Source organism: Neovison vison, chromosome 2 (genome assembly GCF_020171115.1).
Source record: "Neovison vison isolate M4711 chromosome 2, ASM_NN_V1, whole genome shotgun sequence".
Classification (NCBI taxonomy): Eukaryota; Metazoa; Chordata; class Mammalia; order Carnivora; family Mustelidae; genus Neogale; species Neogale vison.
In genome coordinates, this window is record NC_058092.1 from 20,758,489 (window position 1) to 20,778,837 (window position 20,349).

Sequence of the window (20,349 nt, forward strand, 5' to 3'; positions counted from 1 at the left end):
TAGAGATAGAGAGAGAGCAGGGGGGAGAAGCTGAGGGAGGGAGAGCATCTCAGGTAAGCCCCTCCCCCTCTCTTCTGGCTGGGCTCAGGTCTCTCTCCACCGGGAGATCATGACTTCAGCCCAAACCAAGAGCTGGAGGCTCAATCGACTGGGCCACTGGGGTGCCCCAAACCTTTTATTATTTATGATTAAAAGTCTATTACTTTTCTGGTAACAGAAAGTGAAATAATTTTGCGCAATACCTAAATGATCTCATTTAATCTTCACAAGCAGCTAGGAAAATATTCTTTGCCCTATTTTACAGATGAGGAAACTGAAACTGAAAAGTCAGTGATTTGTTTAAAGTTAGATACCAAGCAAGAGGGCTCTCGCCTAAACAGATTTCTCTCTAGCCCAAGGAAGAAATTTGGACTACAAATGTCCAGCAGGTATGAGCGTTCTGGAAAGGTGGTGAGCTCCCCGTCTGTAGAGGACTGCGAGTGTCCCGGAGAGGGAATCAGGAGACCTGACACTGCATCTTTCTCCGCGGATGCAGAGTGCAGGGCACAGGTCTTCTGTGAGACCCAGAACTACAGCAGGCGGCCGCGTTTCCTCCTTCTAACTGGGAAGACGACAGGGGCAGGTGGGGAGCAGCTGGGACTTCTCCTTCATCTCCCTCAGCGCCCCCTCCTCCACCACGGGATACATCCCAGACCACTGGGGACGAGTGGACATTTAGTCAGAGCCTCTGGGCGTCAGGCCCTGATCTAGACCTTTGACGTCGCGCAGCCAAGGTGAGAGGTAGGCACTGCTTCCCATTTTAGGGTTGAGGAAATCGAGGCGGTCAGATGGCACCCGCAAGAGCCCCTCGCCGGGAGATGAAGAGGCCCCGCCCACCTGGGCGGAGCATTCCCGCCCACATCGGCGGGGCGGGGCGGGGCTGCAGGCTCCGAGCGCCTGCAGCTGCCACTCGTCTAAGTCCAACGAACAGCGAGGACGATGGAGCCTGTGTCGCTGCACGACTTCGTTTGCGCCTTGGACCTCGCCTCCCTCCCGCGTGTGCTGCGGGTCTGCTCGGGGGTCTACTTCCAGGGTGAGTGAGGGGCCGCGACCCCTCTCTCCCGCCGCGCCTGGCTCTCGCGGGGTGGTGGGGCAGGGGCGCTGCCCAGGCGACGGAAACCCGGGAAATCCAGCTACGCTGCCATTGCCCAAGCCCAGGTGTGACTTGGGGCCACACTCAACCTCTCTGGGCCTCGGCTTTTGCTTTCGTGGAATGGGAGAGCGCTGATTGCCCGCAGGGTGGTGATGAGAAGTCAATGAGCTTAGACACTCAGGTGTGTGGAACCGAGCCAAGCGGGGGTGAAACCGCGGTACGCACCCCGGGAGTCTGACCGTGGGAAAGCGGAACATGGGGGCTCGTGCCAGGTCAGCCCCCTCCTCCGCCTGCCGTCCCACTCCGCCCCCTTGACGCCTGTCTACGCGCCTTCATTCAGTCCTTCCACCCCACCTTCGCCCTCAATTTTGCGACCTGATCTCTCAGCTCGGTTCTCAGCGTGCGCGACTGTTCCCCGCAGCAGCCTTCCCCGCTCTCTGCTCCTTGCGCACCTGCACATCTGCCTACCTGGTTCCCAGGAATGGGTGCAGAGCAGGGGCTCAACGGCTTCTGCTGCCTGAAGGAGCAAGAAGGGCGAGACGGACAGGCGGCCGAGGGGTGGGGGAAGCCGCTCAGAGGGTGAGGCGAGAGAATGGGGACGTCGGAGGTAGAGGGAACTTGGGAGACTGGGTGGAGGGGGAGAGGCTCCTTCCTGAGACAGCAAACTAAGGCAGGGGGTACCCTTGCGCATCTGTTCCCTCTTTCTCTTCCTTGCTTTGCCACAGCTGCTCCAGGGGAAGTGTTCTGGGGCTCCAAGGGGAGGAGCCCAGACCAACGGGGCGACATATGGAGGGCCACACAGGGGACAGGGCCTGCCACCACACACTGGGTTTGGCCAGGAACTCTTGGGAATCTGGCAGATGTGGGTTCAAAGGCTGACTTTCCTCTGGGGGCTCCCTGCAGGCGCTTCTCGTGTTTGAGCTCCTGCTGACATCATCCCCTGACCACCAAGTGTCACAATGGCTGCTTCCTCATTCTGCCTGACCCAGGGCATGGGAAGTGGTGGACGTTTGGTGAGAGAAGAGCCTGGGAGGAGGCCAGGTGGTGGGAGTCCTGGGGCAGGTTAAGAGGCCCCACCCTCGGAAGCAGTTAGCCGTGTCATGAGGGCTTCCAGCTGTAGAGACAAGCGCCCTGAGCTGGAGTCCCCATTCTGCTCCCTTGGACCCCACCCAGCCTCACCCCAGGGTGGGGTGGGGAACAGGTCCTGCCTCAGAGGACAGTCATGGGTCTTCACTGCAAAGCACATCGGCAGTCCAGTGCCCAGTGCCCAGTGCCCCAGCTGCTGTTCACACCAGCCCTGCGGGGCCGCCCCCTGAAACTGCAGACTATGAGCCTGTGTGCATTTTCCCAGTATGGGGGTGGGATTATCATCAGCTTCTGAAAGGCCTGCTAGGGATGCCTTGGAAGGGCTGGGGTCAGGTGGCCTCAAGGCTGACCTCTGTGCGCTGTTGGGTCCCAAGTCCACAGACGGAGTATGTCCAGACCGTGGGCGGGGGTGGGGGGTGGAGATCTTTATCGAGCACCTTCTATGTTCCGGATACTGCTTTAGACACTTTAAAATCATTAAGTGGGACTACTGTGCTTGATGGTGGCAGCCCAGACACCTGCCTCCTGTACCCACCCTGTCGGCGGCCCTCCGCTTCCTCTCGTGCTTCCTTTAAACACAGCTCACGTGAAGAAGAAAGCACTAATGCTGGTGTCAGGCTGTGTGTGTGACCTCCAGGCAGTCTCTGCCCTTCTCTGGGCCGATGCGCTAGCTGTACGGAGGGAACTGGGACTTTGGGCGTTGCTTACTCGCCCAGGACTTCAGCCCAGGCTTGGCGGCGAGGCCTGGGCCAGGGCGGGTGATGCTGGGATGGACCAGCCCTGCCTGCCTGTGAGCTTTGTTCAGGAGGCATGGGGGTGTGGAGAAGGCCAGAGAAGTGTCTCACAGAGGGTCCATCCAGCGCTGAAGGAAGACACAGGCAGGGTTCCTGCGGCCTGAGTGTGGCTGAGCCCAGGGCCATTGGGCGGGGAAGGACAGGGGAAGCCGCTCCAGGCTGTAGGAACCAGTGCAGAGCGGAGGCAGAGCGCAGGCCAGCTAGCACTTGGCTCCTGTGACACACAGAAACCGAATCTGTCTCTTGGCAGGCTCCATCTACGAGATCTCTGGGAATGAGTGCTGCCTCTCCACAGGGGACCTGATCAAGGTCACCCAGGTTCGCCTCCAGAAGGTGGTCTGCGAGAACCCAGGAACAGGCCAGACCATAGAAATCCCCCCCAACTTCTGTGGTAAGGCAGACAGCTCTGTGTCCTGTCCACCACCAACCCCCCCACCCCCACCCCGCCAACCCCAAGTGCACTGGCCCCCTCCAGCCCCAGCATGCACTCCCAACCCTCCAGTTTGGCCCCTGTGCTCTCACATCCCCCACTGCTCTGCCCCAAGGCTCTGGATGTCCTCTGAGGGGTCTGATGATGCCCTTAACCTGGAGTGGCTGCACCCTCTCCATATCCATCTCTCTGGTCACATCTGCCTCTTGGCTGGGACTCTCTTTGTTCTGGATCTTTGTCCACATGCCTGTCTCTGTGTTTGCTTACACATTTCCCCCGCCACACATTTACTGACACCTGTTGTGTGCTCGGCGCTGGGGCTGTGGAGCTCAGGATGACCTGGGAGGGTGACAGTGAGAGGAGGGCAAGAGCCGACACAGAGTTTAGAGAGGGTTCTGGCAGGAGGAGACCACCTCGGGGGTCTGGGCAGGCTTCCTGGAGGGGGTGGCACCTGAGCAGGAAGGAGGACTTCCAGAGGGAGTAACACAGGGAATAGTATGGGCATATCTGGTGCTCCAGAAATGACAGAGCTCAGTTTCTGCAGGACATGTGTCGTTAGAGGGGTGGGGGATGGGGTGAGGGGTGTCTGGGACGCTGAAGCCTGGTTGGGAAGCCCCGCTCTGCAGGCTGTGCGCCATGGCCTTGGCCAGTTCCTGGCTCCTCTCTGTGCCTCAGTGTACTCCTCTAGAACAGGGGAGTCAGGCGTGAGGACAGGAGTAAATGAGTTGCCTGGCAGGAAGGGCTTAGAACGGGGTGCAGCCCAGAGCAGGTGTAGTCTAAGCGCTCCTTCTTCATAGCTGTGATCGCCTGAGTGGGACAGGCAAGAGTTTGGGTTCCTGGTAAAGGCAGGCGGTGGGAGAGGTGGGAGGCGGATTCCCAGAGGGCTCTGGGTGGCCACAGGCACAGTGTGGTCTTTGAGAGCACTGAAGAGCTAATTAGTGTTTTAAATACGGAAGTAGTATGCTTTATTTGGTATTTTGGGTTTTTTTTTCCTTTTTATTCTGAATTGTGTTCAAGTTCACAGAAGACTTGCTAAAACCACGGTATACTCTTTATCCAGACTGACCAGTTGTTTTCCAGTTTACCAATATTTTGTTATATTTCTTTCTCTCCCTCTTTCCACACACACACACAAACACACACACACACACATTCATGAACAAATATTACCATATGTGTATGTATTTATATATATTTTTCCTGCACTATTTGAGAATGAATTGCAGACATGATAACCCTTTGTACCTAAATATTACTCCTTATATTTACTAATATTACTCCTAAGTACAAGGACATTTGTTCGTAAACTGTAGTTCAGTAATCAAATTCAGAAGATTTTTTTTTTAAATTTTTTTAAAATTTTTTATTTTTTTTTTAAAGATTTTATTTATTTATTTGACAGAGATCACAAGTAGGCAGAGAGGCAGGCAGAGAGAGAGGGGGAAGCAGGCTCCCCATTGAGCAGAGAGCCCGATGCGGGACTCAATCCCAGGATCCTGGGATCATGACCTGAGCTGAAGGCAGAGGCTTAACCCACTGAGCCACCCAGGTGCCGCCCCAAATTCAGAAGATTTAATATTGATATAATACTGCTGTCTAACCTGGTTTATTCAGATTCCAATAACTGACCTAATAAATTCCAAAAAACTGACCTAATAAATCAAGGTTTCCCCTTGATCCAGAAGCCAATCCCTAATCACATCAATTTCTTTTTCTTTTTCTTTCTTTCTTTTTTTTTTTTTAAAGATTTTATTTATTTATTTGACAGAGAGAGATCACAAGCAGGCAGAGAGGCAGGCAGAGAGAGAGAGAAGGAAGCAGGCTCCCTGCTGAGCAGAGAGCCCGATGCGGGACTCGATCCCAGGACCTTGAGATCATGACCTGAGCCGAAGGCAGCGGCTTAACCCACTGAGCCACCCAGGCGCCCCTCTTTTTCTTTTTTGAATAGGAATTTCTTTCTCCTTTTTATTTATTATCATTCTTCTTCTTCTTTTATTTTTTTTTTTTTGGCGAGAGAGAGAGAGAGAGAGAGAGAGAGAGAGAGCGCGCACAAGCATCTGAGGTGGGAGTGGGGAAAGGTGGAGAGAGAATCTCAAGCAGCCACCACACCCACTGCAGAGCCTGATGCGGGGCTTGATCTCATAATCCTGAGTTCAGGACCTGAGTCAAAATCAAGAGTCGGAGGCTTAAACCAACTGAGCAACTTTTTTTTTTTTAAGTAGGCTCCACACTGAACATGGGGCCCAACCTAGGTCTTGAACTCACGATCTTGAGCTGAAATCAAGAGTCAGATGCTTAACCGAGTCCCCCAGATGCCCCCAGATCACATATCGATTTCTTAATCTCCTTCAGGCTGAAATAAATCCTTAGCTTTTATCTTGACATCAGCTTCTTGAAGAGTCTAGACTGGTACCTTTGCAGAAAGTCCTTGTCACACAGATAGGAGGGGGCCTTGAGGTAACTTGGGGTAACTTGGGGTGCCTGGGTGGCTCAGTGGGTTAAGCCTCTGCCTTAGCTCGGGTCGTGATCTCAGGATCCTGGGATCGAGCCCTGCATCAGGTTTTCTGCTCAGCAGGGAGCCTGCTTCCCCCTCTCTCTACCTGCCTCTCTGCCTACTTGTGATCTCTCTCTGTCAAATAAATAAATAAAATCTTTAAAAAAAAAAAAAAAAAAACTTGGGGTAACTTGCAGAGGGGACCAGAAGCGATGTGTGGATGTGGGCTATTTGAGGCCAGTACAGTGGCGGGAGAAGCATGAATGGGGACAGGGGAAGAAGTTGGATGGGGGAAGAACAGTCGGGCCACCAGAATTGGCAGACAGGATGTGGGGTGAAGGGTGGTGGTCAGAGTTCATTTGACTAGGAGCTCCTGGGTGTCTAGTTTGTGAGAGAGAGGGACAGTGGCGCTGCCCCAGCATGGGGTGATTGGTGTTGGGTATATGGGATTGGAGTGGTGGTGAGGAACATGGAAGCAAAGTTGGCAGAGTTGGAGGCAGGTACGGTTCAGGAGGTAGGCACAGGTGGCCATTGTCAGTGTCTCTGGGAAAACACATCCCTGTTCTGTCTCTGATGACAGTCCCTAAGTTCTTGCTTCTCTGCGTGAGGAACTGTCCCCATTTCTACTTGTCACTGTCCCTTCACACATGGTCACTGGCTGCTGCTTGTCCCTCAACCCTGTGGCCTGGATGTCCAGATGCTTGGGACTTGTCTTCGGGGGATTCTGACTGTTCTCTGCGGCCCTGGTATGTGTGTCCCTGGACCCACAAGGGCCTGTCCCACCTTGACACCTTCTGCTGTGCCCCACAGGCCACTTCAGCCCCCTCACCGGCCCTCAGAGCTACGAAACCCTGGAGGAGCTGCTCTCTGCTGCAACCCAGCGCTCCAGGAAGCTGCCCATCAGCTTCATGTCGACGCACAAAATCACCACAGAGACCAGGGTGGTGCCCAGGGACCAGCCCCTCCTGCTCAAGGATGTGGAGGAGTATCATAGGACCTACCGTGCCCGCTGTGTGCTGGACACCGGAACCCAGCACTTCACTCTGTACCTGCCCCTGTCCCAGGGGGGCCCCTTCTGGGAATGGGAGCCTGGCGCCCCTCGGCCCCTCCTCCAGGCCCTGCAGGATCCAGCCCTGAGCGACCGCCTCTTCACCTGCCCCACACTCCCTTGGCAGTCCCTGCTCCTGAGGCCCCAGTATGAGATCCAAGCCATCATGCACAGTGAGTCGCTGGGGCGGATTGTGGGGGGGAGGGTTGACGGGACGAGAGAGGGGCGCCTCTCAGCCGAGGACCAGCCTTGTAGGCAGGCTTTTCTAGGGATAAAAGCCTCAGGCCAGCTGTTGGCTCTTTGCCACACATCTGTAGAGGTTTGACCAGACCCAGGAGGCGGTTCTCACGGCTGCAGGAGGTGTGGGGCAAGGAATGCACCCCCCGCCCCCCGCCGGGGTCTGTGTCTGTCCCCAGCCTAACTTGCAGCACCAGCCTTGGTGTCGATCAGATGCCAAGTATGGGCCGGCATCTGTGATGTGAGTGACTGTTGCAATAGTGATTTGAGTCCTAGGGCTCCTTCTTCATCTGGTAGTCAGGAAACTAAAAAAAACTAAAAAGCAACTCCCTGCCCCCACCACCCCAGCTTTGGTTCACTTGCATGAGAAATGCGGGACATTGTGTTTATGTAAGTCAGGGTCCCGGGGTACCATTCTCCCTCTGCTCTGGCAGACCTGGCCAGGTTCTGCCTGGCTCTCGAGCCCTGCTCCACACGCTGCCTCCAGCCTATAGGGAGGAACGTCCTAAGAGATGACCCTATGCTTTACTAGTTCGCTTTGGTTTTTTTTTTTTTTTTAAAGATTTTATTTATTTATTTGACAGAGAGAGATTACAAGTAGGCAGAGAGAGAGAGGAGGAAGCAGGCTCCCTGCTGAGCGGAGAGCCCGATGCGGGACTCGATCCCAGGACCCTGAGATCATGACCTGAGCCGAAGGCAGCGGCTTAACCCACTGAGCCACCCAGGCGCCCCTTGTTTTGTTTTTTAAAGATTTATTTGAGAGAGAGTGAGTGCTTGTTGGGGAGGGGTGGAAGGGGAGGGAGAGACTCTCAAGCAGGCTCCTTGCTGAGTGCAGAGCCTCGGGGCTCAATCTCACATCCCTGGGATCATGGCCTGAGCTGAAACCGCAAATTGGACACTTAACTGAGGGAGCCACCCAGGGGCCCTTTTCCTAGTTGTTGTTGTTGTTGTTTTTTAAGATTTTATTTATTTATTTGACAGACAGAGATCACAAGTAGGTGGGGGGGAGGGAAGCAGGGTCCCCACTGAGCAGAGAGCCCCACTCGGGGCTCCATCCCAGGACCCTGGGATCATGACCTGAGCCAAAGGCAGAGGCTTTAAGCCACTGAGCCACCCAGGAGCACCCCTCCCCCCACCATTTCCTAGTTTTCAAAATGAGTCATTCTTCAAGGATGATTATTTAGGGTGGTTTTTTGTTTTTTTTTTTTTTTTGGAGAGAGAGTGAGCACAGGCAGACAGAGAGGCAGGCAGAGGCAGAGGGAGAAGCAGGCTCCCTGCCGAGCAAGGAGCCCGATGTGGGACTCCATCCCAGGACGCTGGGATCATGACCTGAGCCGAAGGCAGCTGCTTAACCCACTGAGCCACCCAGGCGTCCCTTTTTTTTTTTTTTTTTTTTTAATCATCATTATGAACTCACAGATTTTCAGTGTTTTCAGTATTCAGTGAACTCAATATTTTCAGTGTTCCAATCCACTGGCATCATTATTGGTGCTCACCTTATCTCAGCCTTGGCCCAGGGGAGCCTTTTGACAATACCTGCAATGGTCTCGAATACATTTTTATTGATTTCTGGTTTAAGTGGTTACAGACTGTGGCACGTTTCTGCTCCAGGAAGTTATCTCGTTCCCAGGGAGCCCTGGCGTCTTGTGGGAAGTAGCACTCAGAGAGCACGGCCTGGCGGACCAAGGCTTTGAATGGTGGGTCCGAGGTCTGCCCTGGGTGATGAGGCAGTTCTGGGAATTCATAAAGTCCTTTGAAGAAGAAAACCAGAACTGTAGAATGACAGTTACCTGTGGCTACCTCCCAGCTTCAACCAGACTTTGGCTCGCCCCGCACAGAGCAAAAATCCCAGCACTGTGGCCTGAGGCGTGTTTCCACCCAAGCCTCAGTTTCTCCCTCGGTGAGGGGGGAGGTTGTTCCTCGCTTGTCTCCCATATGGCTCACACATAAGGGACATTCGCTTACAGAGCCGCCTCTTGCATTTATAAACCTGGTACTCGCTGATGTCCAGAGAGGAAACAAGTCGCCAAGGTCATTAGCCAGTGTTTTTTATTTTTATTTTTATTCAAGATTCAGGGGCACCTGGGTGGCTCAGTGTATTGAGCCTCTGCCTTTGGCTCAGGTCATGATCTCAGGGTCCTGGGATCGATCCCCACGTCAAGCTCTCTGCTCTGAAGGGAGCCTGCTTCCCCCTCTCCCTCTGCCTGCCTCTCTGCCTACTTGTGATCTCTCTCTGTCAAATAAATAAATAAAGTATTTTTTAAAAATAAAATAAAGATTCATTCACTTATTTTAGAGAGAGAGAGTGCACAAGTGGGAGGGGCAGAGGGAGAGGGAGAGAGAGAATCCCAAGCAGACTCACCTCTGAGTGAGGAGCCAGACTTGGGGCTTGATCACATGACCCTGAGATCACCACCTGCGTGGAAACCAAGAATCGGAAGCTCAAACAAATGAGCCACTCAGGAGCCCCAACCAGTGTTTTTCTTAGTTTTAATTTTAATTTTTTTTTTTTTTTTTTTAGGGAGAAAGAGAACATGCATGAGTGGGATGGGGCGTTGGAGGTGGGGAGAGAATCTTAAGCAGGCTCCACACGCCGCCCGGAGCTGGACTCGGGGCACAACCTCATAACCCTGAGATCATGACATGAGCCGAAATCAAGAGTTGGACTTTTAACTGACTGAGCCACCCAGGCGCCCCTCTTGATGTGGTTTTATCTCTTTATTTAAAATGCAGAAAGGAGGAACTCCTGGGTGGCTCAGTCGGTTAAATGTCCTTCTTCAGCTCAGGTCGTGATCCCAGTGTCCTGGGATCGAGTGCTGCATAGGGAGCCTCCTTCTGCCTGCCACTCCCCCTGCTTTTGTGTGCTGTTGCGCGTGCTCTCTCTGACAAATAAATAAATAAAAACCTTAAAACACACACACACACACACACACACACAAATGCAGAAAGGATTTGGCAAAGTAGCTTATAAAATTACATTCAAGGGGCGCCTGGGTGGCTCAGTGGGTTAAAGCCTCTGCCTTCGGCTCAGGTCATGATCTCAGGGTCCTGGGATTGAGCCCCGCATCGGGCTCTCTGCTCAACGGGGAGTCTGCTTCCTTCTCTCTCTCTGCTTGTCGGTCTGCCTGCTTGTGATCTCTCTCTCTGTCAAATAAATAAATAAAATTAAAAAAAAATTCCTATAATAGCTTTCGAAAAGAAGTTAAGGAAAGGAGTGAGCAAGGAATCTGATGCCATAGGAAAAGGTTGGCAGAACAGACAGGGAGGAGGTCAGCCAGCTCAGACCTCTTTGCTGGGAGTGCAGGGACACCCCTGGGCTGGTGTGCGGGGCACCCCCTGAGCTGACCTCCCCTCCCCACAGTGCGCAGGACCGTCGTCAAGATCCCCTCCACCCTGGAGGTCGACGTGGAAGATGTCACTGCCTCTTCTCAGCACATCCACTTTATCCAGCCTCTGCTGCTGAGTGAGGCCCTGGCCCGGGGAGGCCCCTTCCCTCTGTCTGCGGAGATCCTGGAGGTTCCGGAGGGGCCCCCCATCTTCCTCAACCCGTGGGCAGGCTCCTTGCAGAAAGGCCAGCGGCTCCGCGTCCATGGTCTGGCCTCACCGCCCTGGCGGATCCTGGTCTCGACCAAGGGCCGGAAGGTGCCCAGACACTTCATGGTCTCCGGGGCTTATCAGGGCAAGCTGCGGCGGCGGCCGAGAGAGTTCCTCACGGCCTGTGACCTCCTGGGTGCCCTCAAGCCAGGCCAGCCGCTCCGGGTCGTGGCCACAAAGGACTGTGAGGTGGAAGGGTTAGAGACCCTTAGTCCCACGTCCCTGGCTGTGGGTGACAGGCTGGAGGTTCTGAGGCCCGGCCAGGCCCACGGGGCTGGAGGCCAGGACATAGATGTCTTGGTGTGTCAGCGGCTGAGTGACCAGGCCGAGGAGGACGAGGAGGAGGAGGAAGATTATGAAGAGATAGAAAATGAAGACCAGATCCTGCTGCCCCTCTACATCTCCAGTAGTTTCGTGGAGGAGATGAGTGATAATCGGCGCTACAGCCTGGGAGACCTGACTGCCCAGTTTTCGCTGCCCTGTGAAGTCAAGGTGGTGGCCAAGGACGGCAGCCAGCCTGCTGACCCTCTGCCCTCCTTCCCAGGCCTGCGGCTGGAGGAGAAGATCATGGAACCCTTCTTGGTGGTCAGCTTCGACTCTAACCCTGACATATGCTTCGAGCTCCCTCCCCGGTGGCTGGACCTGACTGTCGTGGAGACCGAGCAGCAGCCCGGCCAGCCGACTGGGCCTCCCCTGGTCGCCACCGTGGAGGAGCTGACGGAAGCCTTCTACTATACGCTCCGGCAGTTACCGGCCTTCGAGAACCAGCGCCCCCCACCGCGGCCCCCCAAAGGTCAAGGCCTCAGTGGGCAGAAGAAACAAAGCGGCAAGAACAAAAGTGGCCAGGTACCAACATACCAAAGCGGGTGGGGAGGGGAACCCGCCGGGGTCACTGCGGGTCCTGCCGGTTCCTTGTCCCGCGTCACAGCTCAGTCGTACAGAGCTTACAGTTTCTACGCTCACACGCTGTGCGCCCATCATTCTCACTCAGTGCTGACCATCTGGTGCTGGTACGAGGATTCATATTTTATGGGCGACACCATGAGGTGACCCTGAGACTTGCCCAGAGTCCCAGCTCAGATGTGGGGGGCCCGAGCGGGAGCGGGAGGCTTCACCGTGCTCTCCCCGCTGTCATCCCCTCATTCCGGTTCATCAGCTGTCACCTAAACTGTGTCAGCAGCCTCCAACCCCCCCCACCCCGCAACCGCTGTCAGAATGGCCTCCCAAGCCCTTCCCTGGTCACCGATGGGCCTCGGCCCTGTCCTCTGAGCCTTCTGAACCTCCAGGGACTCCTCACAGCCAGGGCGTAATGTTGACCCCTTAGCATGCCACCCAGGGAGGGTCATTTATAAGCTGACTTCAATCTCCCCCCGCCAGACCCCTCTTCCACCGCCCACTCTGGTCCGCACTCAGCCGCTGAGAAGCTCCCACAGCTACTCAGTGTGCGGGGATCCCTGCCTCAGCACTTTAACACGTGCTGGGCCTTTTGCCAGAATGTGCTTCCTCCTTTCAGTGGGGAAGGCTCTGCTCAGGCTTCCTCTGGAGGTGACAGCCCTCCCCCTTCTGTGTTCACCCTGCCCTGTGGTATGTGGCCTGGTGCGGGTAGGGGTGGTGCGGGTGGGGCAACACCTAGTTTCGAGTGTGCCGTGAGGGGTCTGAGGACAGGGACCCCACCTGCTTGCAGTGGGCAGACAGCGTCGGTGCGGGCTGAACTGACCCAAACTGAGTCCCAGGGATGGAGAAAGAAGAAGGGACAGAAGCAGAAAGAACTGCTTATGGCCCAGTTCACTCGCTCTGTGGCCTCTGCTCTCCCATTTTCTCGCAGTGACCCCGGGGATAAGGTCAGCGCTGGCTTCTTAGCCGCGGCCTGCTGGGTGTCTTCTCTGTGGCGGACACTGCCCGCGCCTCACCCTGCATGGCTCTCCTGATGTCCCTGCAAGGTGGGCACCGAGAGATGGCTCTTTCTACAGTGGAGCAAACAAGAGGCACAGAGAGGGAGAGGAGCCGCCCTGAGGTCACACAGCTAGCAAACGGGCGACCTGGGGTTTGACGCTGGGTCCGACTGCCCAGCCCGGGCACCTCACCACATCCAAAGCACGTTGTAAAATGTAGCAAGGAAATTGCTGTGGGGGGCTTTGGGGAAACTTGCATTTTGTACTGCGAGGGGAGGCAGGAGGGGCTTGCATCCGTGGAGGCGGGAGGGCAGTTGGTTGCCGACAGAACACAGGCCTGACAGTATGGAAGAGAACGAACACAGCACAGAAAATTGAGACCTCAGGCCCCGCCTTTGCTCCTGTTGGAAGTGACTTGGGGCCCAGTCCCTCCTCACTGCCCTTGATCCTGCAACTTTTCTTCTCTGGGCATCTGTATTCTCCCCGCTGAGCAGGGGCGCTCTCCGAAGCATAGTGTGCTAGAAAAAGCGTGAACTTTTGAGGTCACAGACGTGGTTCTACATCTGAACCTCGGCCCAGCTCGCGGTCCTGTGTGAGGTATGACATGGCTCGTTCTCTCTGAGCTGGTTTCCTCTTGGGTACATTGGGAGTTCAAACAGCTCCTCGGAGGGTCCCCTGAGGAGAAACGAACAGGTGTGCCTGTGGCCTGAGGTGGGAGTTCAACAAAAGTCCTCCCCCTTCTGGGACCCCTCTCAGCTCGGGCACTCTGTCTTGAGATTTTGTGACTGCTTGTCGCCCCTTCAGCAGCAGAGGTGAAGGACGCTGACTGAACCCCCTACCCCCGGGGAGAAACTCAGGGCACCCCCATCTCTAGCCCCCAGCCCTTCCATTGCTCATCCTGGCCTGTCTCCCCGGCCGAAGATCATTTCATGCGCTAGAAACAAAAACACTTGGGGTCCCAGGAAGCCCTACCCTGGACAGGAAGTCAAGAGGGGAGTAGAGGAAGTGACCTTGGAAGGAAATTATATTTCATGGACTCTGCTGCCCCATTTCTTGGGACCCTGCTGACTTCTGCTTTTTCTCCCATTCAGTCTTGTCAAGTCTCAGAATGGCAGCAAGCTCCTCTGCTCCCCAAAGCCAAGATGAAGACACTGCCGCAGAGCGCCACGGACAGCGCAAGCATGTACAGCAAGGTTGCTGCCCACAGGAAGGGCCTCAGGCACACTAAGCCCATCACGGATCCAGGTGGGACCCTTTTAACTAACCCTGCTCACCCTTGTCCTTGCTTTTCCTCTCCTTGCTCTGTTCTTGCTCGTGCCTCTGGCGGTGCTGGCCAGCCCTTGGCAAGGCCCTGCCCTTGAGCAGACCCTTCTGCAGTCCTAATTGGACAGAGAGGCTTATAAGTTAAAGGATGGGTTTAGGGGCGCCTGGGTGGCTCAGTCGGTTAAGCGTCTGCCTTCAGCTCAGGTTATGGTTCCAGGGTGCTGGGATGGAACCCCGCGTCAGGCTCCCTGCTCAGCAGGGAGTTTGCTTCTCCCTCTCCCTCCACCCCTCCACCCATTTGTGCTCCCCTCCTCCCTCTCCCTCTCTCAGATAAATAAATCTTTAAAAAAAGAGAGAGAGAAGGGGTCCCCATTGTTTCTTCCCCAGGGGCTCTGGAGTCCTGGCAAGGAACATGAGTTCATCTCCAACATACTACCCCCCCCCACCCCGAGGCAGGCAAGGGGAGTATTTAGTGTTCAGACAGAATAATTTGTAGTTATGGTCTAGCAAGGACCTCAGGAACCTGCTTAAGGCCCAAGATCATCATTGACTTGAACTCTTTTGTAGATGACGATGAACATGATTATGAAGAGATACATGAGAAATTTCAGAATACCCTTTAGATACTGGAGCAGCCCTGCTTCTTACCTGCTGTTTCTCAGGGAATCAGAGGCCAGTCAACCATTACAAGCCTTTGCAAGACCTCAGACAAGAACTCACTGAACTCAGACTGGACAGGAAATGGCTTCATGGAGATCAACGTGAAAAGGGGTGAACATTGTTCCAGTGTTTTCCTCATGTTCCAGGTTCCTGCCGCTGAGGGCTGGCTTTTTTGGGGCCAGTACCTCGTCCTTGCCTCTTTCAGCTCAGAGCTTTGGTGTCTAGAGGAGGCAGCTGGGTTCAGTTCAGTTCTGAGTCCCCAACGCTCGTGTCTCATGAGACACGAGGAAAGGAATCTGAGATCACCAACCTTGATGGTGGTGGCACCATGTCTCCTGCCTCTCGGTAAAGGGGACTCAACCCGGAACACCCCGCACTGAGAGCCTTTTCTTCTGTTTGCCACCCCTTCGCCCTCTTCCTCTGCCACTGAACCCTAAGACCCTGAGAGAGCAGGACTAGGTCGCCTGTGAAGGAACATGATAGTTGCATGTGACGATCCAAGATTTTTTTGCTCGAAAACCATAGAATAAAAATGACACGTGGGTGTCTGGAAAAATGGGAACAGATACCACGTAGTAAGGTCTGTGTGCCAGGCCCTTTTTAAACATTATCTAAATCCTCAACTCTCTGGATAGACAATGCGCTGATTTTAAAGGTCAGAAAACTAGCCTGAGTGGTCGGGTACTTCAGGAGGGCTGACTAGTCGTGGGCCTGGGTTAGCATCTGGGCTCACTGCCATCTGGACTGTGGCTGTGATCAAGTTCTTTTAACCTAAGCTTCAGTTCCTTCATTTGTAAAATACAACTAACAGTTATCTACCTCACAGAATCGTTCTAAGGATCAAATGCGATAATCTTGGTGTAATATCTAGCGCAGTGCCTGGCACATAATAAACACTCAATAAAAATGTTAGCATCGTTCCCACTGACCCAGATAGCGCAGCTCTGTGTCTGAGGCCTATGTTCTTTCCCCACCCCCACACCGTCTCCCAATCACGGAATCCTTCTGTGTCTGGAATATACTGAGCTCCTAGACTGTGGAGACATGTGTGGACTGGTTGGAGGGCCTCCCCACCCAGCGTAACCTGGGTCTATGCAGACACTAACCAGCTTCCAAGGTCAGTCCAGGCCTGTTCCTTGCGGTGAGACCACAGGCCTCACTTCCTGGAAGTGGCAGGGTTTTGGTTCCTAGATGGAGGCAGTCACAGAACCAAGCACACCGCAGTCAGCAGAGGACAAGAGATAGATTTAAACGGAACCAGAGTTTCTGGCTGACATGGGAGTGGAAAGACTGTCAGTCTGGAGCTCCCGGATTTGAGGGAGTGCACCTGAGTGCGTCCTTCCAGGCCTCCTGGCTCCCACACCCCAGCAAGCAGTGCTCCAGGTGAGGCCCAAGCAGCTAGTACAAGCTGCGGGCCAGTTCCCAGGCCTGCCTCCGGAGACCAGCTCAGCTGCACGGGGGCACCCTGAGGAAGAGCGTGCTCTGGGACAAGGAATAAGTATGGATAAAAGTTCCTCCTGGGCACAGGACCCCAAGCGCCAAGCTCATGTGCAGAATGCCAATAGTTCTCACTTCCACATCTGCATTTAATTGTGGCACCAAATTGAGCAAGATCACAAAAGGGGGCCAGAGAGGGCGACCAACTCCTACAGTTTGAGCGTCCCGATGCTGCAAGAGAAGCAAGCAATTTCATAGTTAGGAAAGCTGGGCTGAAAAGGAAAACATACTTGAAAACCACAACTGTGAGTGGCTTATCATAGCGACTTGGGGGTCGGGGCGGGGGGCAGCACGGACCACACGCAGACAGTGCCCATGGGGCGCTTTTGTCTTAACTCTGGACTAAGCCACTGGGCAGTGGGGAGGGTGTTAGAGTGGGGCTAGCCGTTCCCCCTGGGCGGTGGTCTCCAAGGCGAGCACACACTCCTGGGAACACACGAGATGTACACTGGGAAACAGAAAAGATTAGTCCATCCCTTCATATTTATTTTTCCTATCTTTTCTCATTTCTATTTTTGAATGTTTTGTGATGTAGCGAACATGCTGACATTGTACCAGGTGTCAATGACTGCTGAATAAATGAGCGTGAACTGGAGGCGCTGACTCAAAACTGGACCGAGTTCTCAATCTCCCTCAAATGAATTTTCAAGTTTTTTTTTAAAGTAATCTCTACACCCAACGTGGGGCTCATGACCCCAAGATTAAGAGTCTCATGGTCTACAGACTTAGCCCACCAGACACCCCTTCCTCAACAGCGTTTTTTTTTTTTTTAAAAACATCTATTCAGGGGCGCCTGGGGGGTTCAGTTGGTTAAGTGTCTGACTCCTGATGTTGGCTCATGTGCTGATCTGGAGGTCCTGGGATCAAGTCCTGTATGGGGCTCTGCGCTCAGTGGGGAATCTGCTTGAGGATTTCTCTCCCTCTGTCTCTCCCCCTGCTCATACACATGCATGCACACTCCCCCAAATAAATACATCCATCTTTCTTTTTTAAGGGTTTTATTTATTTGACAGACCAGCGAGAGAGGGAACATAAGCAGGGAGTGGGAGAGGGAGAAGCAGGCTTCCCGCCAAGCAGGGAGCCCAATTCGGGGCTCAATCCCAGGACCCTGGGATTATGACCTGAGCCAAAGGCAGAGGCTTTAACGCACTGAGCCACCCAGGTGCCACTAAATAAATCTTAGACACAAGACAAAACCCCCCATTTATTCTTCCACATCGGATGCTAATTCTTACTGGCTCTTCTCTAGTTAAAGCTGATTAAGTACTACTAGTAACCAAGGAGCCTAACTTCCCACCAGGATACTGTAACCATCCCTCAGAATAACATACTGTTCAAAATAACTTTAACTAATGAGTTGTGCTGGTCACGCAAGCATGCTTAAAGATGACCTTGAGAAAAGGCATGTACTGGGGTGCCTGGGTGGCTCAGTGGGTTAAAGCCTCTACCTTCGGTCAGGTCATGATCCCAGGGTCCTGGGATCGAGCCCCACATGGGGCTCTCTGCTCAGCAGGGAGCCTGCTTCCTCCTCTCTCTCCCTCTGCCTGCCTCTCTGTGTACTTGTGATCTCTGTCAAATAAATAAATAAAATATTTAAAAAAAAGAGAGAGAGAAAAGACACATACTAGCCACAGGCCTCTGGGGGAGAGGATGAAACAGGTCCTTGAAGCTGAGCAGCTGGGAAGGCCGCCTGCTTCCCTTTTTCATTGTCTCCCCAGAAAGCCTGCTGTAAAGCTAATCCCTTCCAGCATGCTTGCTCAACTACAAATCTGTGCTGCTGGACCACACACCTTACTCTTCTCGTTTACCTCGTTGACCTCTAAGACTTGTCACCAACAGGATTCCCATTCCTTCTTGCTGACCTGCTAGAACGATGGCTACTGTATAACCTTCTTTTCTTCTCCTTTGTTGCTATTTTGTATCTAATCAACACGGGACTGAGGAGGCAATAGTCCTTCCAGCTGTGGTCCCCTGCTCCCTCTCCCTTACAGCTGGCGTGTTTCTGCCTCAGTCCTCTCCCTGCCCCATTAGGAAAGCGGCAGGATACCTATAGATTCTCCCCAGAATAAGCTGGATTCATCACTTGGCTGTGCTCCTGGGGGGCTTCTGAGAACACGGGCTGTTCCTGTGGGCTTAATAAAGGTGCAAAGAAAATACTGTGTACTTGACATCCCGGTGGGCACGGTCACCCAGAAGGCTGGTGTTTCGTTCTAACGAGGAGGCCTGCCTGTGCTCAGAAGCCACATGGCTGTGGGGCCATAAAGGCCAGGACGGCGGGGCATTCCGCACGGCTGAGCACTACTCTGTGCTACGGGCAACGTGGGACCAGCACCGCCAGTGATGTTACCTCCTGTTTTGCTCTGTATTCCTAGTGCATGACCAGTGGGCCGCCACAATAGGTATTCAACACATATTTGTTGAATTATTAAGTAGTTTGTAATTGCTGAATCATTGGCTTCAAGATCAAAAGGAAAAAAGGTTTCTACCCATAATCACTGCTACTGCCTTCCCTGTCTGCAAGTGCTAGTCGGATAACCAGAGATGTCAACTATGCGTGAACGTATCCTAACATGCATTCCAAATTCAAATCATGCTGTTTTTAAAAAATTTTATTTGACAGATACACAGTGAGAGAGCGAGAACACAAGCAGGAAGAGTGGGACAGGGTGAAGAAGGCTTCCCACTGAGCAGGGAGCCCAATGTGGGGCTCGATCCCAGCACCCTGGGATTATAACCCGAGCCAAAGGCAGATACCTAACAACTGAGCCACCTAGGGCGCCCCTAATGTGTGGTTTTTGTAAAGAGATTTATTTATTTTGAGAGAGAGCACAAGCAAGCACGCGAGGCGGGGAGGGGGAGGGAGGACAGAAGCCCAAGCCAACTCTGCAGAGCAGAGCCCAATGCGGGGCTCAATCCCACAACCCTGAGATCATGACCTGAGCCAAAACCACATTAGACACTTAACCAACTGTGCCGAGGCGCCCCTCAAATATATGATTTTTTAACCTGTTTTTAGTCGGTGCCCTTTCTTTCAGAAAATAATCAAGAGTGGACAGACTTGCAGATAAACATCCTGGCTGACTGACTTTTAAGCAACCGTCTAGCTCCCTAGATCGGAACTATTCTGTATGTACAGAAACAAAACCCAGACTTGTTCACTTTTAGAAACCAGCGGGTGGGGCATTTTCCACATGGCTGCTGGTAGGTTTCATTCTGAAGCACAGTTAAAGTGGTTATAGAATTTTTATTTGCATGTTACACCTCATCAACTTAACTCATAACCAGTTCTTTTATTCAAAACGTAGCTTACGTTCTGGAGTTGTCAAAAACATCTTCGAGGTAGTTTGCTCTCCCATAAGAAACAGAACTGATTAAGCTGGCCAAAGCCTGTAGGCCTTTAAACAGTGTCATCTTTGATTTTTTAAATAAAGATTTTATTTATTTGAGAGAGAGAACGCACACATGAGCACAGGGAGGGGCGGAGGGACAAAGGAGAGGGAGAGGCTGGCTCCCCAAGACCAACTTGGGGCTCGGTCCCAGGACCCTGGGATCATAACCTGAATAGAAGCCAGGTGCTTAACCACCTGAGCCACACAGGCGCCCTTAGTCTCATTTTGAGGTCAAATGGTATATTACCAATTCAGTTACAGGGCCACATATTTCTAGAGTCAAGGTTAAGGTCCACTTTATAACCTCTACCAATGGCAATGCTAGATGCTTTGCAAACATTATTTTACTCAATTTTCCCAACACACCTATGAGGAAATGATACAGTCGTCTTCATAAATAAGGAAATGGGAGGCCCTCAGAACTGACGCAGCCTGCGTGAGATCCTAACTAAAAGGGGAAAGCCAGGATTTCAAACCCAAATCAAGCTATGCTACACACGTTAGATAAAGTAGTAATTATACCACCCTAGGAAGAAAAATAACATCTTCACAAATTCTACAACACAGCTTTTATTATTAAACATACTGATGTACTTATTTGGTACAAAATCGAGCAAACGTCCTTCTCCCCTCTACCCTCATGAGGCCACCACAGAACTTCGTGTTCATAAAAACACACTTTTGGAAGCAGTCACGACAGGTAAAGGAAAGTGCAATTCTGAAAATAACACCATATAACCAACCAAAGGGTGGGAACAAAACCAGGCAGAGGTTAGTGGGTTTCTTGGCTGGCTCCCTGCTGAAGGTCCCAGTCCTGCTCATCTTCTCTCCAC

General features: G+C 53.1%; 1 protein-coding gene across 1 annotated transcript; it reads left to right on the plus strand.

Annotated features, from left to right (window-relative positions):
- Positions 1-949: 949 nt before the first annotated feature.
- Positions 950-16,722, plus strand: THEMIS2 (thymocyte selection associated family member 2). The gene is made up of 6 exons (XM_044237558.1): positions 950-1,072; positions 3,263-3,403; positions 6,747-7,157; positions 10,583-11,661; positions 13,799-13,952; positions 14,538-16,722. The coding sequence occupies exons 1-6, from the start codon at positions 979-981 to the stop codon at positions 14,591-14,593; spliced, it is 1,935 nt and encodes a 644-aa protein (XP_044093493.1). The 5' UTR covers positions 950-978; the 3' UTR covers positions 14,594-16,722.
- The last annotated feature ends 3,627 nt before the right edge of the window (positions 16,723-20,349 follow it).

Excerpts from the sequence above, each read along its gene's own strand:
- THEMIS2 (XM_044237558.1), top strand. The coding sequence starts at position 979 with ATGGAGCCTGTGTCGCTGCACGACTTCGTTTGCGCCTTGGACCTCGCC. Across the intron at positions 7,158-10,582 it reads GATCCAAGCCATCATGCACA|TGCGCAGGACCGTCGTCAAG; the intron begins GTGAGTCGCTGG and ends CCCTCCCCACAG. Across the intron at positions 13,953-14,537 it reads TAAGCCCATCACGGATCCAG|ATGACGATGAACATGATTAT; the intron begins GTGGGACCCTTT and ends ACTCTTTTGTAG.